General features: G+C 35.4%; 1 protein-coding gene across 1 annotated transcript in view; it reads right to left on the reverse strand.

Moving 5' to 3' along the window:
- Positions 1-787: 787 nt before the first annotated feature.
- IQCM (IQ motif containing M) overlaps positions 788-24341 on the reverse strand; it is a 484997-nt gene continuing 461443 nt past the window's right edge. The window contains exon 14 of the mRNA XM_082389028.1: positions 788-3495. Within this exon, the coding sequence (XP_082245154.1) occupies positions 3392-3495 (104 nt within the window). The 3' untranslated portion in view covers positions 788-3391. The remainder of the gene's footprint in view (positions 3496-24341) is intronic.

Below are 24341 nucleotides of genomic sequence, written 5' to 3' on the forward strand. Positions count from 1 at the left end.
TATTTTAAACCAGAATGATGACCATTCAAGTGAAGGCATTTGAAATTTTTCCTGTTCCCTAAAATAACGAGGAGTGCAATTTACTCCCTATGCCTTAAAGTGGCATATTCTCTTTCAGGATGTAAAACTAGACTACACTTCCTAGGCCCCTTGCGTTTAGATGGAACCAGGTAACAAATTCTCTCTAGTAGAATGTGAGTAAAAGTGATATATTCCAAGTTCAGACTGAAGTAGTTAAGAAGTGGTTATGCTTTCTCCACACTCTCTTTTTTATCTACTGCCTGGCTGTGAAGACTGCAGTAGAGGCTCTAAAGCATGTCAAAGCTATTAAGATGAAAAAAGTCTGAATGTCTAAAAGAGTGCATGGTGCAGTACCTGCTGGCTCACATTGGATTGTGAAGTGAGCAGAAAAGAAGTTATTATTTTAAGCTAATGGGATTTGGGGGATTGTTTTTCAAAGCTATTAAGCTACCTGGAATCATATACTTCTTTGAACATAATATGCTTTGGGAGAAAGCAGTTAATATAAAAATTTGGTCTACCTATTGTTGAAATAGGCCCAAGATAGAGCTGCTGCTACTCAGGGTACCACATCAGCAAACCAAAATTTAGATAACTTCTGTGTCCCTTACATGTTCCACTTGACCAGAAACACAGTAAATCCCATCAGCCAATCCCCAAACACCAGGCCAACTCTGGGCTCTATACTTATTTCCGTGTTCCTTTTCACCCAAACAAGGTTGCCTGTGTGGCCCTAGTCAATCAGACATTTTCTATTTTTCTCTTCCTTTTTCTGTATTTTTTTATCCTATAAAAGTTTCCTGCCTTCCACCCCATTTTGCAGTTCTCCAAATGGAGACTGTCCACTTCATGAAATCACTTAGATTGTCTTATAATTTTTAACACACAGTTTCCGTAATTCACATTTGTGTGAAAGTATACTGCAAATTCTAAAACATCTTGCAAATTTAATATATTTTTGTTATGAACAACATTAATAAAAATATTAATAGTTACAAGAAATTCAGTATTTCAATTTTGTGTTCTAGAATGGAAGTTGGGGAAAGGAATTAATCGACAAGGAAAAATTACCTTAAATCTGAATTTTCTGAAAAGTAGTCCATGTTGCAGGATCATGGAAGTTTGGCTTTCAACTATTCTAATAGCTGCATTTATTTAGAAAAATATTGATTTATAAGAAAATGTAAGACATAAGACATAGATCATTTAAAAGATGTAAGAAAGCTAAATCTTGACCTTTTGTTGTTTCTGCTTTCTTTTTCTTAATGCACTTTTATTTAATTTGGCTTAGCTATTTTACAGATTGTATTACTCTAGTCAGAAGCAGCGTTTTAGAACTCAGCTGGGTCACAGGAACTTTCTCACCACTCCATTCTAATTTGCAGTTTTGCTATAATAAAAGCCCTAAATATATTGCTACTGTCTAGACGTTTTATCTGAAACAAGTGTCCTTTGTAGTCTCAGAGGACTTTTCTAATTTATTTCCAGTAAATCAAAGTCTGTGAAGAGCTTCAGTTCTTATTAAGACATACCCTTCACAGTCCAGTGATTGCCAACAGTGGCAAGCCATTGACAGTTCATTTACATATAAGTGATGACTTCCATCAGGTAGTTGGCTCAAAAACACAATGGACATTTAGAGCATATCCAATATTTCTTGTTCTTTGATGAGCACCAACTGCCAATTTTTATATTGAAACTGACTATTGAAAAGTGAAGGCTTTTTTCACTGACCTTACACTGTCTTCTACAGGTCTAGAGTGACATGTCACTGAACTTAATGTAGGATCACACCTCTAAAAGACATTCAGGAGCCCTACTTCAGTTTGCTAAAAAATCAAGAAGAATAGTCAAATCTAGAAAATATGAGACAAGAACAATCACACTTTTTTTTTAAAGGAAAAATAAATTTCTTCTATGTCCTGCCCCCAATTGTCATAATCATAACTTAATTTTTATATTTTATTGTTATAAGGTAATTTTGATATTGTTTTTATATTAATTGTTTTCTCTTATAAATACATTTGCCATTTGAAATAGTGGCACTCATTACACAACACTCATTAGGAAATCTTGTGTTTTAGTTTATAAATGCATTTCATTATATTCTATGCTTTTGCTCCCAATTCTTTTGAATAGTGAGGGAAGAAATCTAGCCAAATTTTTATCTTAATAATGCTATAAAAAGGAGCAGGCTTCTGATCTGTTACCATGCTGGGACTCAACTCATGTGTGATTTTTTTCCCTTTATTTAACTGTGCATTTTCCAGCTTTTTTCCAGTACTGAAATAAAATGTTTCTCTTTAAAATCAAGCTCTCTCAATTATCAACTGGGATAATACAGATCATTTAATTTCACAGATAAGCTAACCTCTATATTTTAGCTAGAAATCACTTTTTTCCCCTATCAAATGTTTTACTGCTAACATTTTCTGAATAGGGTATCAGCATGTTTTTTAGTCCATCTTGGTTCTGGTTTTGGTGAGGCCCTGACTTAACATGATTCTTGTAATTAGCTTTCTAAAGATTTCATTCCAGTACCTTCCATATTTACAGTGCATGAAGTAGTCCGATTTTTTTTTTAAACCAAAGTGTCTATTACAGAGGTAATAGATCAGGGCAAGAATTGAGAAAATGGAACACCTGTCATGTAGTTCCTGCCTCTTTATTCATATCAAGTCACTGTGCTGTGCATGGATTCTATTCCCTCTACTATTATTTCTACAATCTCATTCATAGATGGAGGGAGGAAGGGAGGGAGAGAGGGATGAATGCTGGATAGATGGTTGGATGGATGGATGGATGAATGACGGATAGATAAAATTAAATTCAAGATTCTTTAGAGACTGGTGTTAGCCACTGTGCTTCAAATCTTTTCTGAACTAAGGTAGGTAACTCAGGAATACTATATATTAACTTTCAGTTTTTCACTTTAAAGTGAGCAATAAGAATAGGGAAAACATAATACGATGACTACACTAATAAAATATTTTAAAGCACATTTTGAGAAACCATTTCCAAAAAAAATGTGAAGTTCTAGAAATAAGAATCTTAACGTTTCTTTATGGCATTTATTGGTACTGGAACAAAACAAATTTAAGTCCAATGAAAGGAATTCTTGATACTATGTGATTTCAACTTCATTATGATAAAGCAGATGTCATTTATAAAAAAGGTCCAATGAATGGTTCATCCAAAGATATTTAGTAATTATAGACTGACTTGTTGAAGTTCTTTGGATGTGCAAAAATGCTTGTCCTTTTTCCTGTTGATACAGAATTAATCCATGGCCTACGTTAATCTATGTCTTTGGGTAGTTAGGTTCAACTCTTAAGGTAACAACATTGTATTGAAAATACTATCTTACTTCTCATGATGAATACTGTTGTCTCATTTTCCTTTCTCTCATAGATCTGGCCACCAGCTTCCCAACAATCCGGATGTTAGCTCTTTTGAGTATTGGATGTCCACTGACTGTAAGACAATATATATAATTATATTAATAAATTTTAAATTATATGACAGAATGTATCATGCTTTTGAAATAATTTTAAAATATTATAGGAAATCAGTTATGGTTGTTCTAAAACAAAGATTTGACTTGGGCACATTTCCTTCAGGTGTATTGCGATACATTATATATCATACCATGAGATTCAGCAAGAATTACTGTTGGACCAAAGAGTTGAGAGGAAGGATGGCAGAATCTGGATTCCACCAATATACAGCATACTTGAAATAAATAAATTAGATGCCACATATGTTTGACCATAAGAACAACAACATTGAAAATTTTTACATTACAATGGAGTCAGTTCTGATACTGATATTCAAATCAATACAAAGCACTATTTTTATAGATGGCTTGTACTTGATTCATCTTTATGTATAAAATGACTTCAAATAAATAAAAGCCATAGATTTACTGCAGACACCATTTTAGACAGTACTAATTTACAGATATGGTCATATATTTTGCCGTTTAAAACCTATTGTTGTTATTAAACAAAAACATAACCAACTACCAAAAAACAGTTAAAGTTGTGAGAAGAACAATCCTCATTACTAATAGAAAATGAATGACTTGATGTGTTGTAAAAGGAGAAGCAGGGCATTGTTGTTTTCATGTTTATCTATATTGCCATTAGATAAAGAGCAAGGCTTATAATAACAAAACTAAATTAGACTACATTCAGAGTATTTATGAAATAATTAGTATTAGTAATTATCATTGCAGGTGTAATCACAGGGAAAGGCAATCACCAATTGGTGTCCCAATATAGTAGTTATACAAGATAAGTGTGTTAGTTCTAAAGGTGAGATCTTAGGACTAAATGATTTCCTACTGCAATTTTTTTGATAATATGAAACACCAACCATATATTTCATCAGGCAGAGAATAGCTGAAATACAGGATTACTCAAAGTAGGTAAAATAGAAGAAAAAGTGAATATAATGGTCCAAGCTCTTGTTCTTATACATTTGTGAGTGAATCCAAATTTAATACTCAATCTTAGTTTCCTTATTTTTGAAACAGGGACAATATCTATCCTGTCTGGTTGTTAAAAGGATCCAAAAACATATGTCAAGAGATATATGTGTAAGAATAATGTATTAATATTGACCCATCAATTATAAAATATACCACACTAATGCAAGGTGTTAATAATAGGGAACAGGAGGAAGGGGTCGCAGGTGAGAGGGTATATGGGAACACCCTATACTTTCCACTAGTATTTCTGTAAACCTAAAATATCTCAAAAACATAAAGTCTATTAGTTAAAAATAAAGATATGTCTGACAATTCATTAAGTATTCAAAATATAGTTGCTGTATTATTATTATTTACACTATGATGTTATAATATATGTAGACTTTATAAAGAAATTACACTAATAATTGTGTGAGATAATAGCAAATGTATATATATTGGTCTCTGTCCCCAGTTCCTGGCACAGAACTCTTAAAACGCTTACAATTTCCTAAGTGATAACAGCACTGGGAGCATCTTTTGTTCTAATGAGGTGACGCTGGGTGGGCTCCTGGATGGGGGCTGGTCACCAGAAAGACCAAGCCATGATTAAAAGCTTGGAACTTTTAGCCCCCTCCCCCCAACACTTCTCGAGGGAGGGACAGGGTCTGGAAATGGAGTTAATGGTCCACCATGCCTATGTGATAAAGCCTCCATAAAAATCCCAGTGGGAGGGGGTTTAGAAAGCTTCCAGGTGGATGAAAACATCCTTGGACTGGAAGGGTGATGCCACAGGGACAGAAAACAGAAGTACAGGACTCTCCCAGATCTCACCCTACTTATCTCTTCAACTGGCTATTCGTTGGTTTCCTTTATCCTATCCTTTAATAAACTGATAAATATAAGTAAGTGTTCCCCTGAGTTCTGTGAGTTTCTCTAGCAAATTGATAAAACCTGAGGAGGGGGTTATGGGAACCTCTGATTTGTAGCCAAGTTGGACACAAGTTGTGGGTAACTTGAAAACCTACTACTTTTAATTGGCATCTGAAGTGAGGGACAGTCTCCTGGGATGGAGCACTTAACCTGGCAGATCTGACTGGGATCTGATGCTCTCTCCAGGTGAATTGTGTCAGAATTGAGTAAAATTGTAGGACATCCAGCTAGTGTCAGAGAATTGCTTGTTGACGTGGGAAAAAACAAAACTCACACATTGGAATTGGTGACCAGAATCTTAGTTGGTGACCAGAAGTGGTACTGGGAGCAGAATCCTAAATTGTATAATATATAATTTCATAAATATTTCAATTAAATAAAGGATCATTAATTTTAGGAAGGATAAAAATGTAAGTATACATGATATATTTTTAATCCTTCAAAGTAAATATTCTCGACCTTCATTTTTGTCATATGGCAGAACAGATTCAGAGAACAATCTTTTTGATTAAAACAACTCAAATCCTGAATAAAATATTAAGTGTATTTTAACTGCATTGCTAAACTGGCAGAGAAGGAAGAAAATGCAAAGGCCAAAAGAAAAAAAAAAAAGTAAAATCAGTAACGTTAGTGAATATTTGAGTGCTAAAGCCAGTTTTTTTTCCTGAGGTTTTCTGCTGAGCCCTGGATATCTGAGCTTCAGCCTTGTGATGGGAGTGGGGTCAGGGGGTAAAACATAAGGTTCACTCCAAATGGGAAGCCCGGCATGAGACCACAATGGAGTGCGGGGCCCCAGAGGGCTACACATCAGAGTAGGTGGGATAATATCACAAAATAAAGAGAGAGAGAGAGAAGGGCAGGGAAATGAAGGCAAGGGAAGAGAAGAGAAAACTTCAAAAAGGGGACAACAAGGAACCTTTCCCTTTTCCATGAGGCTGGGTAGATGGAACAAAGCCTCAAAGCTCCCATCGTTTGATGGCCTGGTTCATGTTACCTGTGTGGTCCAAAATACCTTAAATAAATTTAGAGTTTGTTGGACCCCAAGAAAAAATGAAAAAACCTCTCTAGAGGAAAGCAACTTCAACCAAGGTCTTTAAAATATGTCATAGAAACATATTTTATTAAACCCTTATATGTTACAATCAGTTTTAAATAGAAAAGCAGGTTACAAAGCAGTATGTACAATGTGATCCCAGTTTTTAAAAAAGTTATATGCATAGGAAACCATGTACAGTATTAAATACAAGAATATTCAGTGGTTGGAATTATAATTTAGCTTTAGTTCTTTTCGCTTATCCATATTTTTGACAGAAGATATTATTTATGTAAAATAACAATATTAGAGATGTTCAAGTTTCTAGATTGGAATATATGGTAGAAAGTCATTTTTATTGTAGATAATGAATAATCAAAAGTTAGATCTTGTTGATATTCAATAATTTGAATAAATGATTTCAACTTGGGAAAATAATCAAATAAAAATAGATAATATGGTTAATATTTATTTAATAGGCTGTATTTTCAGAAAAGGGATACTAAATTTTCCTCAAAGGCTCAAAGTAAGCTTTTGTCCTCTGTTTCCTTTTAAACCATCTCTATGTTTTTATGTTCACAAGTCTATTTTATGATTTTTCATGCCATTTCCATGACACACTCAAGGTTATATACTGTATTATTCTACACTATTGGCTACTTCCTGTCAGTGCTTCACAATGAATCTTTGTAGAGCAACTTGGAAAGAAAACAAACACAGACTGTGTTAGAACATAAAATACACATTTAGGTTGTTGAGTATCTATTGAGTCCTATTTGTTCAGGTTCTTGCTAAGGGCTATGAGGTGATATAAAAGGCATTAGCTGAGACCTTTCTTGGTTTTCATTTCCTAATCCAGAAACAATAAAAAAAAAAAAAATTGCAATTATTATGCTACTCATAGACATTTGGTTTAAAAAATGAAAGTATCTACCTAACGCGGTATAATGGCCCTGCCCACCAGAAGATTATCATAGTCAATACAAAGCAAAAATATAGTCCTAGATGACAAACAATTAAGGACATATTTAAGTAGTTACATTTGATGCTCATATGTTGCAGGGGTCCAAATTTGAACCCAAGTTTTGTGCATCTGAGTATTTCAAACAGAGGTATGTCCACGGAGACTGGCAGAATAAATCCTCTAGGGAGCTATCTGCAAAGAAAGACCAAGAAATCTTCTTGGGGAAAAAAATTCTTACTATGAGAAGAGTGAGCTGAATATTTTCATCTTGGTCCAATAAGATGGTGGCTCTTGGCAGGGATGAGTGGTTTCATGTGCTCTGAGCTGCCTCTTGCTAAGATGATTTTGCCTTGACTCTGCACTCCCTTCTTCCCCACCCTCTCACCCTCACAAAGAGATTCTGGCCTATAGCCTTGTGAAAGGAAGACTCAAATGAGAAGATGATGGAGCTGAAAAAAGCTATTTTCCTATACCATGTTCTCGGGATACTCAGAGAACAGGGTATCAGTGCTCTGAGATGAAGGGAACTGGGTTACAAAGGCCAGGAGAGTGATGGGCTTTTCCCTTCAGCAGGTTGGCTTAGGCCCATGTGGAATCCACACACCATGGCCTGGACAGGTGCTAGTGGCAATAGCAGCAGCAAGACACCTCCATCAGGCTTCCTGAGCTTTGGAGTGACAGCAGCAGACAGCACTGCAAGGGGGTGGTTGGGAGGGGGGCGGAATTTCTATGTTGCAGCTTAGAATGGTGTATTTATGAGCACAAGTGAGATATCCTAGGAGAATTTCTAGAAATAACTGCAGCTATGGGGATTGCTTTCAAAGAGATCAGAAGTTGCATAAGGGTAGGTAGAAAATTCTATGTGCCACTATTTTTGTGACTATGTATGTAGTTGGATATTGTTTTGAAATATTAAAGGTTTGCTTCCCACTCCTCACTATTCCTCGCTCCTAACTCTGCCATTCAAGCAATAGTAATGGATTCCTTGAGGGTGACTGAAAATAATCACCTCATTTCTGATGCATATCAATTTTGAAATAAGAAAAAAATTACAAAAGCTAATAAATATTCTATCCTTGAGTTTTTAAATAATCAGCTCTCTTTTGTAATCTGTAAAAAAATGGAAAACATATAGTTATTTAATAACCATAGCTGTTTAAAATGAGATGAATAATTTTGTGACATTCCATATATACATTACCCTCAAGCAGAAAAATCCTAGAACATAGAATACAGCGGCATTTCAAGAAGGAGGTTTTCAAACATAAAGCAATAGCAATATTTTCTAAAGGAAGACTTCTACTTGGAAGAGTATGGCTTTGCTCAGAATGTACAACATTTTGGGGATTCAAGAAACTGGAATCTGAAGAACTTAGCACATGGAGCCATGTGGTAAGGAAGACTGTGTGATGACAATGAGAACCCTCTCCAACTTACAGAATTGGACTAACAGACTGCTGGAGGAATGAAAGAGGAAATATTGATGAACTCTTGAGAAAGGGCCAGGCACCCTATGCCCTTGTATCTTGCCCTGGGGGACCAGAGAATGGGAAACCTCAAGGATAGAAAGCACATATAGGTTGTGGAAAAATCTGGGAGTAAAGGGGTTTTGTTGAAGGGGGCTGCAAACCCCTTAGAAAATGCCATGTGGCCCATATGGCGCTGCAGCAATAGCTATGGGCAGTGTCTAGGTGATGGCTCTGCAGCCTTACAGAACAAATCACAGCCCGATGCGATGTGAAGAGAGCTACTGAGATTCAGAGCATCCCAAGGGGATGTGGGAATTCTGAGAAGGCTGTCTGACTGAAGGATGCCTAAGGTCAGGATAGGGAGCAAACTGAGTATACGAACTTCACTACTGGGGCTGTGGCAGATATTAAAACTGCAGGCCAGTGAATGGCTCCTGGGGTCCAATGGCATGATTCACACCACAGGTGGCCAGCAAGGAGAAGAGATCACATTGAGAATGTCTCTCACAAGATGAAGGAAATGAGAGAGCAGGCCTGTTATAAATGGGCTCCTGACACAAAGTAAGTAGGAATATAGGACAAAGTTAGAGGGTACACATAAACAGTAAGAGTAGCATAGAAACACAAAAGATAGAAAAGAAGCTTATAGAATATAGAGATGAAAGAAATCAGTCTGGTTACTAATAGGGAAATGTTTTCCGTGTGAAAGACTTGACTCTCTACATACTGTGCAACCAGGAAATACAAATTTCATCGAAAGTGATAACTCACTGAATGGGGTGGGGGGAAAAGAAGCTTACCTAAGTAACTATGCAAAACAGTGTTTTGACTGGAAACTGTAGGCTAAAGACAAAATGCAGATGGACAGACACAGAAGGATAGATACTGAAATAATTATAACTATGTGTACAAACAGGGGTTTGTATTCATATATATATATTTCCTAGAGCTGTCCGCTGAGAGAGCCTGGGAATAGTGATACCTCAGTAGCAATGAGCACATCTAGAGCTCAGATTTTGCATTCTGAAGACTATTCTCCAATAAAAGGAACCAAGACTCCTTAGAGAAATGGTTGGTTCTCTAGGACTAGGGCAGATAATACAAGATGAGTCTGCAGAATATTGCAGTGCCAAAGAAGCATTCAAAAACCGAAAGGGTAAAGGAACGTTAAAGAGACTCAGGAACCAACCTGAAAAAGCTCCCAATGTCTAATGCTGGAACAATTTGAGCAACAACAACAGAATAATGTAGTTTTAGATTATAACTTATAGTAGGAAAGAAATATATACAAGTACATATTGATGTAAATAAATGATTGAATAAACAAAAGGGGAGAAAATATCTAATAATTCTTAATAATTTATGTCGATACTCCCACCTCCAGGAAAAAAGTTTAATTCCTCCATTTCTCCCCATTCCATCCCCCAGTGTCCACAGCTGGACTTAGATATATGCTTTCAAAAAATAGGTTGCAGAAGGTGGGTGGGAGGAAAGTTACTTTATAGTGAGTGGAGAAACCTGACAAATACTACCTTGGCCAGGTGATTAAGGTTAATATCACTGGGGATAAGTCATATTGATAGCATGTTCCTGCTGATATGATGTGGTGAGGAGGGCACTTCACCTCTGATATTCTTTCAAAAAATGTATAATCTCAGCATTTAAAAAAACAGTAACAATGAGAATAACAGCTGTCATTTAATGTACATTCATTCTGTGCCAGGCACTGTGCTGAGCACTTATCTTACTTTCTCTTTCCACCAATACCTGATGCTATCATTATTATTATTATAGGAAACTAAGACTCATATCAGTGACATGTTTCATTGGACTATACGTAATTCATGATCTACATATGGACTGCAGAACCTTTTATGACAACTCATTGGAAACCATAGTACTCTACATATATCACTTATTTTTAAAGCAGGTCTAAGTTACATTATATTATTGCTTCTTTTTTTATACATTTGTCCTGTATCTTCAAAATATCAATAATTCACTTCTTTGTCTCAGTGCACTAATCTCTATGAGTGTGTCTTGCAGATAGATGAGTGTTCAATAAATAATTTTGATAATGCTTATTTTTGTTTTATAAAAATGACATCATACCATGCATATTTTGCTTTCTTCACTCAAGAAGGATTAATTCATGGAAATTCCTTCAAGCTAACTAGTATAGCTCTAATTCATTATTTTAAGTGGTACATAGTATTTTGTGATATGAAGAGACCATAATATTCCTCTACTGATTAATGTTTACTTTGTTTCTCAGTGTTTCCAAAGAAAAATAATGCTAAAATAAGCATGTTTGTTTATTAGGTAGTGGTTTTATTTCCATGTGATAGATTCTCAAGATGGAGTGCAGAAACACAAGTATACACATTTTTAATTTTAATTGATATTGTCAAGGTGCTATCTAAAACACTGTAAAATTCATATTTCTACCAGCAATGTGTGACGGTGCTTCTTTGCTCATATCCCAGCCAACAATAGCAATTATTTTGTTTTGTTTTAATTTTGGCCAATCTAAAAGCTGCTAATCTACTGAGTTTCCTCATCCACTAGTGACTTTGAGCATCATTGCATATATCCAATAGCTGTTGGATTCTTGTTTTGTGAATGGTTTCTCTACATTTTTTGTCTATTTTGCTATGATTGTTCCCTTGCTCCGATTTTAAATAGCTCACTGTGTTAAACCTCTGTCTTCAAAAACGCAATTCCACTCCAAATCAAATTTATTTTTAATTTTTTTTGAATTTTATTTTATTTATTTTTTATACAGCAAGTTCTTATTAGTTATCTATTTTATACACATCAGTGTATACATGTCAATCCCAATCTCCCAATTCATCACACCACCACCACCCCTCCACCACTCTTCCCCGCCTTGGTGTCCATACGTTTGTTCTCTGCATCTGTGTCTATATTTATGCCTTGCAAACCAGTTCATCTGTACCATTTTTCTAGGTTCCACATATATGCATTAATATACGATATTTGTTTTTCTCTTTCTGACTTACTTCACTCTGTATGACAGTCTCTAGATCCATCCACATCTCTACAAATGACCCAATTTCATCCCTTTTTATGGCTGAGTAATACTCCATTGTATATATGTACCACATCTTTATCCATTCGTCTGTTGATGGGCATTTAGGTTGCTTCCATGACCTGGCTATTGTAAATAGTGCTGCAATGAACATTGGGGTGCATGTGTCTTTTTGAATCCAAAGCAATTTTTTAAATAAATTTGCTTATGGTATTTTTTCATAGAAAAGTTTTGAAAGTTTTATATATAAGCAAGGTCATTTTTCTTTTCTTTTGTATTCTTTTTGAGTACTATATTTCCTGCTCCTACCTTAAATATGTAGTTCTCTAGATTTCCTCTCAGATTTATTTAGTTAGTTAGTTAGTTACTTACTTACTTACTTACTTATATACCTATTTATTTATTTAGATGGTTGTTCAGCTTTCTCAACTGCCTCTTTTAGTATCTATTGATATTATCATATGATTTTTTTCTCCCTAAAAGTGTTGATGTAATAAACTATGGGAATATAATTCTTAATTCTTAATATGGTATCATCCTTCTGTTTGGAACAGAATGTTTAATCGATGGCTGGGACAACTTACTTGTCTCCAAGTACTCTGTACTCATGACTACTAAGGCAAAGAATGCCAACCTCTTCCACCCTGTCAGAAACTTTTTTGGATCTTTCAGGCCCAATTACAAGAAATCAACTCTTAGTAAGAGCCCTTCAGCCAGGTTTACATAAAAGTGACCCGGGCATCTTCCATAAGCTGGTTCTCATTCTCTGACCAGTGGCTAAGTAATGAGGCTTTGAAGCAAAGACGTTAGAGATGAAAATACAAGAGCAATTCTAGAGTTTTCAAATGGAAATTCATCATATTTCTTTAAGGGGGTGATAGAAAAAGACGAAGTAACACAAGCGGAAGACTTTAGAATATATGTAAAACACACAAATAAGAAATTTCTCTGAGTTGATGTAGATCCTAATATTCCAAACAAATACATGAGATTAACTTGAGGAGGAGGCCCATCTAGAAAACACATTTTTAAATCCTAGGTAAAAATGTGTACAAATGCATTTTACCCCAGATGTTCTCCATAACTTAGTATATCTCTTGACCTTCCTTGGTTTTCCATCTCCTTGTCATAAAATGAGAGTAGTATGGTATTATTACAAAAATCCACTAGGAAATACTCAAACAAGTGCTTCATTATTTATTTTAGTCTATATTAGGACAATAGCATAGTGAAGATTCAAACTGCTGAATTGCCTCTGAGAAGAAACAATCACAAGAAAATTAAAGTGTTCAAATATATGTGCACACTGGAAAAGAGCAAAGAAGGTTCAAACTATCTGTGTTATAATCTACTGAGCTCTAACTGAAATCCAATTGATCTTAATGGGATTTAGATAAGGACAAACAAAGCAGGATGGTCAATATCTCACCAGGAAGTGATAAAAATTCTTGTGACATTTTTAGCACAAAGCAAATTTTGGGATCAGCAAGACCAGAATTCAAATACTGGCACTACTAACTTAGCACCTCTGTGTTCTCAGGAAAGATGAGCTTGCCTTTCTTCAACTGTAAAATGAAGATAATAAGAGTACTTACCTAAAAGGATTAGTATAGGAATTTAATGAGAAAATACACACAAAGCACTTGATTTAGATTTGAATTCATCATAATTTCTTAATAAATTTTAGCCGTTGTTGTTGCCCTTCTCATTTTTTTTTTTTTTTTGGTCATCCTCTACTGAGATGGAGGTTAGTTTGTCAGCATCTGCCCTAGTATATATTTATTTATTTATTGGGTATATTGAGGTTAAAAAAAAAGTGTGTTTGCTATGTGAATGCAACTTCCAGACAGGCAAACAACCTCTTCCAATGGACCGCCAATTTGTTTCCTCTAACCTTTTCCTATATATTCTCTATTTACCGCTGCTGTGCCTACATTCTGATGTGAAGACCACTGAAATGTATAATTCTTTCTCCATTTTGATTGGGTTTCAATACACAACACTAGCTCCCCTGCCCACACACATTCCCCAAGTTAAACTCTGAGGAAGATAAATTTCATTTTGTTCAATCTTCTTCGATTAATCGGATAGATAAATCTATCTGGTGTATATAAGAGATCTACCAACGCACAGCCCAACCTTCCTGCCCTCCCACCTCTCCCTTCTTTTATGAGCAAAACTTGGAAATATTGAAAGACTCAGGCTGGTAGAGTTCCACCAGTGTCCTTTTCCCAGACCTTGAATCTAGGCAATGACAACTTCTGAGCAAGCATATTTATTAAGGTATTTAATCCCTTTCCATACTGGATCCACATCTGTGGAAAGGCTGAGAACAGGGTGTGTTCAAAGGGTAAATTCGCTCACAGTTATATTTTACCGCTAGATGGCACTCTTTGTCATAGCGAAGCAAATGTGGGGACACCTCCTACTACCAAAATGCTCTGCAGTAGGCACTTGGCCTGCACCTGAGAAACATCTAACAGTAACAATGACTGTGTCACACTGGAAGCAAATAATAATTTCCAATGTAAGACCAAGTCTGGCCTTGATGAGGATAGGAAAATCCAATTATCTCCACCAACAAGAACCTCATTTAATAGGTTCCCACCTCCAATGGGCTGAAGGCTACCTGCAGTGTTTCTGTCTCCAAGAGTATCCAGTTTTCCAAGCTCCATCATTCCAGAGGCTTATGGAATCACCTTTTACCCCCACGGATTGTGCTGTCACTGTGGTGTCACTAGCAAGAACTCAGATGGGCTTCCAATTTTGTGATGAAAACCAAGGTTAGTCAATACATCTTTACCATGTAAAACTCCTATGTAAACATGATTCAATTGTTCCTGATTCTCCAAGATTCATTCTACTACTGCTGACAGGTCATGGAAGTTAATTTTCAGGCTGAAAATCAGCATTTTTCTTTCTCAAAGATGTACAACAACTGAACAGATAAATTCCAGCAACCGTTTTTCAGTAAGTCCACCCCAGAAACTTTTTTGTGGAGCTGAGTTCATGAAAAGACCCCAGTTCTAAGCATTCTACATCACACTTAGCATTTTATACTTACAAAGAAGCCCATCCCTAGAGATTTAGTGGCATGTTCGAATCATGACCAAGTCCTTTTTCTCTATTTGATGCTTCTTATGAATTTCTCAAGTTTTAAAAAAATTATTGTCATTATTCTGAACCAAGAAAAAAAACTTAATTGCAAGTTCCACAGCAGTGGGCACATTCTCAGAGGCCCAAGTTTATCTGACATGAACATTCTCTGAACAGAAGAATTTTAAACCCTTCAAAAATTAGGTCTCCATTGAGACTTGGTTAAAACTCATGTCCAATTAAAAAATTTAAAAAGTACTTCTTTAGGCTTCCTTAATCTAGTAAATTTATATGGTGCTGAATAGGTTTTCTTCTCTTTCTGGCATTTCTTGTCTTAAGTAGGTCATCCTAAACACAATTGTAATTAGCGCAAGTTCAGTTTTGTTGATGTCTCTCTCCTTTGCAGCATCCTTTGACCAGAAAAAAAAAAAAAAAAAAAAATGGTGAAGTGTAATCTTGGCTCAATTACAGAGTAATTTTAATGCTGAGTACAGCAAGTTGGGTTTAAAATTCTAGATTATAGATCCCACAATGTTACCCCAATATAATTCAGGGGTTCATGTGATCTCATTTCTGACATAATCTAAGGTAATCATAAAGAATTCTAATTTTTACTCATCATAAGAAAATGCCCATATACACACTACTATATTTAAAATAGATAACCAACCTACTAAGGACCTACTGTATAGCACAGGGAACTCTGCTTAATACTCTGTAATAACCTAAATGGGAAAAGAATTTGGAAAAGAATAGATATACATATATGTATAACTGAATCACTTTGCTGTACACCTGAAACTAACACAACATTGTAAATCAACTATACTCCAATATAAAATAAAAATTTTAAAAATAAATAAAATAAAATAAATTAAAAAAAAGAAAATGTAGCTTCTTAGAAATTCTTTTAAAGTAATCTTTAGACATCTTTTCAACAGTCAGTATTTTTACATACCCATCTGAAGATCCCTTTAAAAATATTAACTCTGTTTCTCTACTCATCAGTGCTCTTCAACATCAATCCTATGAATCATTTTGGTCACTATCCTCAAAATTTAACTACTCATGGCAGCTGCTAAAAAAAAAAACTTTTTTCTCTCTTTCATCCAACCACCAAGAAGTGTCCCCATCCTTCCATATTCTCTCCTTCCATTCCCGTGATATTAATATGCATATGCTCCAGAAATGCTGCCCTCACCCTACATCTCTACCTCTACCTCTGTCTGTCTCTCTGGAAAGACAATTTTCTTCTACTATGATTGATTTTTAGGTGAGAATCAGTCTGGTCGTATCCCCTTGAATTCTGGAGAATAAAATTCTCTAATGTTTTAACTACTAATGTTGTAATTGTTGTATAGATAAAGAAACTCAGGATTGGAGGAGCTAAGTAACTTCTCCAATTAAGCAGTGGACTGTGAATGAAAACCCAAGTCAGCATTACTCCAGAGTTTGAGTTAGTTAGGTAGCATTACATGGTGGTTATGAAGACCAATTCTGGGCCATAGAGCCTAGGTCTGACTCATCATTCTGCTGCTTACCATCTGTGTGACCTTGAAACAATCTCTCTAGTCTTCAGTTTCTACATTTGTAAAATGCGGATAATGACTGTATTGCTACCTATAGTTGTTTTGATGATTAAATGAGTTACTATGTCATCAAAATACACATGGTAAAACTGTTTAATGATTTATCATTAATCGTTACACTGTATTGCCTTTCAAATTAAAAGATATTTTAAAAATTAAGTTCAAATTTATTAGTCAAAATAATATAGATGACTAGTTTCCAACTCAAGTTGTAAATATGGAGATAACTTGGCTTATTTAACAATGGAATAATTCACTGACCTGACTATCCATGTCAGATACTTTATTAGCTGAACCCTCAATCAGAGTTTGAAATATGTAGCAGGTACTAAATGATGATGATGAGGATGATAATAACAATAAATGCTAACATTTATTGAGACGGTGCACTAGGTGCTTATTTGATGGTATGACAAGTATTCCAATTATCTCTATTTACAAATGAAGAAACTGAAGCTAACAGGTTAAATAACTTGCTCAAGATCAAGAAGGCACTAAATGCCAAAGCTTGGGCTTCAACCCACTGGGGTGACTGCCGAGTCTACAGAACCTACAGCTGACAATCAAGACACAATTGAATGTATCTTCAGATAAATATGTTTCAAGTATTTGTAAGTCTGGTTGTATTTCTTCAGCTTATCTTTTCATTGCATTTACATTTGATCGTGTAATGTAAAGTTATACTCTCGTCATGGACTCACAGAATCTGTTAGTTATAGTAAGTTTTAGGTACAAAAAAAATTATTTAATATAAAATGATCACTGAATCTTAGAATAAAAAGAACTGCATAAGCTGTGCCTGCTAAACCTATGGGCATGAAGATAAATAAACTTAAATGTAATTTTCCCAAGAACCCTGTAAGGTAGCCCCATATTGAAATGGAGAAGGCGATAGTCCAGAAAGGTTAGGAGCAAGTCTAAATTCACACAGACAGTAAGTGGCAGAATGGGGGTTTGTAGCAGGTTAGTTTTCCTGATCTCAAAGTAATTTCCACTAAACTGATCAAAAGTGAGTATTATTTCTTAAATTTGCCAGTTATGACTTTAAATTTTTTTTCTTGTAAACAAACCTAACTTTAATAAAATCAATCTATAATCATACTCGCAAACACATCTTTTTAAAAATTCTACTGTCACTGGTTTTGAGAGACAAAATTAGCGGTGTTACATCCTCAAATTTGTATCATTTGGCATCTACTATATTAGTAGTAAAGATTTTACATATAACATTCATCATATCATATCTAGATAGCACATGCATATTGTGTACCAGCCTAGACAGTTTCATGCCTGAGACAATTCGTAATGCAATCTGTGTCTATAAGATATAATAAACAGAAGAGGTTTATTCTGTTTCTTTTCAGAAGGACTGCAAAAGCAAAGACCTCATGTTAAATCTTCAGAAAGAAAATGTTCACTAGACTGATGTTGTTATGACAAATTCAATAACTAAATGTAAGATGTTTTTAAAAATAACCTGGATCTCATTTTGTGTCAGACACTCTTTTAAGCACTTTACATGTACTATTTCATTTATTTCTTATCACATCCCTATGTGACAGGTACCGCTATAATCTCAATTTTATACATGAGGAAACTGAGGCACAGACACTTTAAGTAAATTTCCCACAGTCACAACATTATGAATCCCATAACTGGACTTCAAGCCCAAGCCAAGCAGGTGAGATGCCCGACTCCAGGATACAAGAAAAACAGCAGCAGTAGCAGCAGTGACTCAGACACTACACAAGCACTTTACATGTATTTTCTCATTTACTGTTGATACCAACCCTATGAGATGCTACCATTGTAATTCTCATTTTATAGATGAGAAAACCATGGTTCACAGAAGTTAAATAACTTGTATAATATCATGTACTTAATGAATGGTAGGATCAGGATTTGAATCTAGCCGGTCAACAGACTTTGTACTTTTGCTTTTTGTCTGAATGTTAATTACTTGCATACATATTTAACTGAGATATATATTTATATGTTACACAAATATTTTATGCACATTATGATCTTCACTCTAGGAATTTAAATTTAAAATAATTATACAAGCATTTATAAACACCTTCTATTCTCGGATCTCGATTCTGCGGTGGATACTGTGGATTGATTCCTCCCTTCAACCTTCCACCTAGATCTAGAGCAACTGGAGATACAAAAACGGTATTTCTGAGATGGCCTTAAAACTGACTCTGGATGTTAATTACCTTCTACCAACTAGCTACACTTTCATAAGATTTGGAAGGCAAAAGTGATGTGGAGATCATCTTTCTACCTTTTTTTTTTTTCTTTCTGCTAGCAGATAAGGTCAGAGAAAGGCAAGTTTGTTCTGCTCAAGTGTTCCAAAGACTCTTACCTAAACTCCTGGGTGACTAGAAGTATTTGCAGCAGCAGCAACAAAAAACATCTTCGTGACTTCACATCCTGATTTCCGGAACAGCTATTGGGATGTGTTCTTGTATTCATAGCTCCAGTGGCAGCCACCAAGATGGTAGCTTCCCTGGTGGGTCAGGCCTTCATTGCTCTGAGAGTCATTCCTAGAAATCCAAACTAGAAACCATCCCTTCACCATTCAACGTTTTTTTTACAGGTCTTCTTTAAAAAATGTTATTGAACTATAGTTGATTTACAATGTTGTATTTAATTTCGGCTGTACAGCAAAGTGACTCAGTTATACATGTATATATTATTTTCATATTCTTTTCCATTATGGTTTAACACAGGATATTGAATCTAGTTCCCCATGCTGTAAAGTAGGACCTTGTTGTTTATCCATTCTATATATAATAGTTTGCATCTGCTAATTCCAAACTCCCAACCCATCCTTTCCCCACCCACCCCCCTTGGCAACCACAAGTCTGTTCTCTATGTCTGTGAGTCTGTTCCTGTTTTGTAGATAGGTTCATTTGTGTCATATTTTAGATTCTACATATAATAATCATATGGTATTTGTCTTTCTCTTTCTGACTTACTGCGCTTAGTATGATAATCTAGGTCCATCCATGTTGCTGCAAATGGCATTATTTCATTCAGCATTTTTTAAAGTATTAATTTTTTGCATCAAATCAGTTTCTTCTTAACATTTCTAGTGTGCTTTTCATTTCCTGTGCTGAGCCTTGACTGATAAAGTATGCATTGTCTGAATTGTATTACTGCTGTCTGGTGAAAGTTCTTGAAGCTGATGTCTTTTAGAGACTGTGGAGCTGCTGCATCTTGCAGTTTTTTCTCTTCATGCATTCTCGTCCATCTTCCTCACCTAGTCCTCCTTTCCTTAGTAACCCTGTCCATTCACTACTTCAGAACCATTTATGAAAACTATTTTGTCAATCAAGCTTAGTTTATCCTTTGGTTCCAGTTTAGGAATGTTAAGATCATTTTGAAAGAAAAAGAAAATTCAGGAAATAGAATGTTTGTTTTAAGGCATTTAAAATGACAATGTTCTGAATGAAGGGAAGTTTTGTTTGTTTCTTTGTCTCTTCTCTGGTATATTTAAACAAGCAAATATGTCCTGATCCCCAGCTCCTGCCACTTTTCACCACTGCTGCTACATCCTTTGCTGCTGCTACTATTGCTGCTTCACCCTTGCCCTGAAAATTCTGTTTCAAAAAGTAGTGTAGGTACTGTACTTGATATTTTGCATTTGTCAAAAAATAGAAATGTTTTCAAGATATGTGTGTATAAAAATTAGTGGTCAAGATCATGCCAAGTCCCTTGCCTCTGCCACAGTTTTGCACAAAATCCTTTGTGCTGAGAATCCCATCTTTTATTTTATTTTATTTTTTTTTAGGATATTCTTTATGAGCAAAATTTAGCCTAGGAATAGCCATTAAGGAAGTCCCAAATCTGGGAGATTGGGATTGATGTATATATACTGATATGTATAAAATGGATGACTAATAAGAACCTGCTGTATAAAAAAAAAAAAGGAAGTCCCAAATCCATTCAGTCAAAAAGCTCAGCAAGTTCATATCAAACAATAAATATTGGTACCAGAGCACCTTGCTGAATTTGTTCTCAGCTAAACACTAAAATAAATATCATACATATTTATGTGTGATGGTTGTTGGGAAGACTATCAGAAGGGTAAACAACATTTGGGGAAACCAACAGCCATTTGTTTCTTTGTACCTGATCAAAAATATGTTCAGCTGGTATTTGTGCTACTACATAGATGCGTGCCTACAGCCCATCTGATACTTCTGCTTTCATCCTCTTTCTCTGAAGAAGGGAAGGAAGAGACAGAGAGACCAAAAACTATGCCCAAGTCCCAAAATGCCATGGCAAAACCAGAGGAGTATCCTAACAATGGAGAAAGTCCTTGTCAACAGGAGCTAAGTTAGCTCCTACTTTTTGGTTTATGGATGGCAAGGATTTTGTAGAAAAAAAGAAAAAAAATATTAAGTAAAATACAATTTTCACTCTCAGATTATTTCAAACATTAGTTTGAAAGTTAATCGGGTTAATGCACTTCTGCGGAAAGAACTGGGACTTTTTGCACTCTGCTTTCTTTCCAGATCTTTTACAAAAACATAAATACAATTCCCATTTCTATCTTCTTGCTATTCCATTGTGTTTTTCCTAAATATTATAATTCATTGATTCTTCCTCCCAGTTTATGTCTCTTTAAATTCAGATTGGAAGTATGGAATTTCCTTAGCAAATAGTATTAGATGCTGCAAGATTATTTTAATTTAAATTTACTATAAATAATCATTTAATGAAATAAGCAAACGTCTATTCCATTTTCATTGACAGGGCCAGAGGGTAATATTTGAGTATTTTGTTTCCAACAATTTATTATGAATATTTTCAAACATACTAAAACTGTGAATGAATTATACAATGAAAACCACTTAGATTCTACAATTAATATTTTACTGGACTTTCTTTATCATGTATCTCTCCATCTATCCGTCCTGTTTAAGGATTTTGTAATCAAATAATAGGAAGAATCAGCTGAAAAACATGGGCATGACTGAGTAGAAATCTCCTCACTCTTAATATTTTCAACATTTTGACTTTGCTTTTTCCTATCTAAACATTTCTATAAACATTTGGAGGATGTTTGAAATGAACACTGGGATTATGACTCATATCTCAACGTTTTCAGCAGGTTTTCCCATGTTTTTCAATAAAGCAGGTTTTGTTGAGCAGTAGAGGAAAAAGGGTTATCTTTGAGTATCAGAGTAATATATAAAGCTCCTTATATGTCACGACTCTGCCCTCGATTTTTAAATAATGGGATTTTATAAAAAGACTGAATAGAGGACTCTAAAGCGATAAACTACAGAGAGATACAAGATGCTATTGCCAAAAACAGATAGCATTCAATTAGTTTTTTAAAGGCATTCTTATCACATCTCCTCCTAATATTAGCTTTCTCAATAAACAATAGCCTGCTGCAATATTGCCAGGGTTGCCCAGCTGAGATGACAATGTGCAGTGACAGATGATCGGGACCATCCGAAATTGTTGATGTGATTCACAAATGGCACTCACTGGCCGCTCAGTCTTTAAGATCATTCAGTGACTCTAACAAGATACCAGATTAATATTTATGTGGTAACAGAGATAAGAAATGCATTTTTCTGCAATAAAAAAGGAACTAAAAATAGTTTGTGGGTTTATATTCACTTACTTTTATCTAACTGAGCCTAATGTGTACATAAAAAGCAATAAACACAAATCTTTCTGCTTTTTAAAAAGGCTTTAAATACTGTGTGCCTATTCAAGACTTTAGTTAAGATTTTCAGCTTGTATTTGCTATAAATGAAGGGAAAATAGGTGGGGAAAAATATCTCTACGATTTAATGTAATCTTGCCACCATTCACACTAGCTTATGTCAGTCTCTAATTTTTAAACATATGAATTAGCACATTAAACTACTGGGTCAAATTAAAGTTTAGAATAATATTTTATAATCTGTTCTTTTTCTCCAGAACATCGAACTTTTCTAGTTTTAAAATTTTACAAATTCATTATTTTAAATCGTCTAACTAAAAATTATATTTTCAAGATATTTTGGCACATTGGCCAATTTGATAGGATTGAAACATTTGACCTTCTGAAAGGAAATGAAATATTATTTAGATTGAAATTTTTGTAACATTCCTAATTCAAGATACAGACCAACTGTTGGCTTATGATAAACAAAAAATTTCTTAACATTATCTGTGAGGCTCTGAAAGGTCTGGCCCCTTCCTACCTTTCCAGTCTCATCTGGAAGGATATTCACCGGATTTCTAGGTAAGGCAATACTCTAGTTTTCTCTTACCATAATGAGCTGCTGTTTCTTAGTCTTTTAAGGATTATTCTTCCTTCTCTCTGACTTGGTATCAAATTCTGTGCCTTGAAATCTCCTCTATCTTTATCCCCCTTCTGTCCTTATCCAGAACTATGCCTTTAAATGTCATAAATTTGTTAATAGATATCAAATTGATATCTCCAGCTTCAATAGCTCTCTAAGCTCCAGATTTGATGTGAAAGGGGACCCCAAAATCCACTGCATATCAAGGGTAAGAAAAATGAACTCTTTGACATCCTGGACAGACCAGAGAAGATTTTACATATCTCTTCCCAATTCTCTGTTCAGTAACATCAAAGTTGGAGAGTCATAGGTATATATTCTGTCTGACATTGCTGCTGTGAAGAGTAATGTGTTATAGAGCAGAGGAGATGAGATAGCAATGGGCAGAATAAAGCAAATATGCAAAGAGCAACAGTGCTAAGAGATCTTGTGGTTCAGGAAAGAGAGGGAGAGAAGGCGAGTTGACATTCCATAACCCATAATCCCATGTAGCATGGCTCTGCTGTCTGCAATTGGGTTTCATGTGCCTCCATTCTGTTCTTTAAATAAACACTCTTTTTGCTTAAAAGTTCTTATTAAAAATTGCCGTTAAAGATTTAGTTGAGAAAAAAATGTCTCACTAACATCAAGATATGGTACCAAATTGACCTCTTGCAATCACCACTTAGATGTGCATTAGTCATCTCAAAATTCACATGTCTAAAACTGAACTGAATTTCCCCCAAAGCTTCTTCATTCACATTTCCTCTTCTTCCTCAGCTCAGTAAATCCAACTTTTTTTAGTTGTTCAGCTAAAATTAGACGTTGACTCCTTTTCTCTCACATAACTATATCCACTCCCATTGCGTGTCCTGCTGGCTCTATCTTCTGAATATATTCAGAATCTGAATACTTCTCATCATCTCCATTGTCACCAACCCTCTTCCAAGCCATTTTTCTCTCCTGCCTGGATTATTGCAATAGCTCTTATTAGTCCCTGCTTCTGCCTCTCTCTGCCTCACTCTCCCACCCCCCAAGTCTATTTTCTACACAGCAGCCAGAGTAAATCTTGTCACTCTTCTGATCAACACTCCATTAAGCTTCCCATTTCCCTCAGGCTAAAAGCCAAAAACGTGATAATGACCCCTGCCTCTTTAGCTCTGTAACCTCCCCGCCAACTATGCACCTCTTCACTTATTTCCTTCCAAATACACAGGCTCCCCTGCTGTCTTGAAACACTCCAGACACTCTCCTCTCAGGCTCTTTGCCTTTGCTGTTCCTTTTTTTAGAATTTCTCCTCAGTGATCCGCCTGGCGCAATTCCTCACCACTTCAGGTGTTTGCTCAAATGGCACCTTCTAAATGAAGATTTCCTTGCTCATTCTATTTAAATTGAAGCACCACCTACTCCCAGG

Source organism: Balaenoptera borealis (assembly GCF_965194805.1).
Source record: "Balaenoptera borealis genome assembly, chromosome: 4".
In the NCBI taxonomy this organism is placed as follows: domain Eukaryota; kingdom Metazoa; phylum Chordata; class Mammalia; order Artiodactyla; family Balaenopteridae; genus Balaenoptera; species Balaenoptera borealis.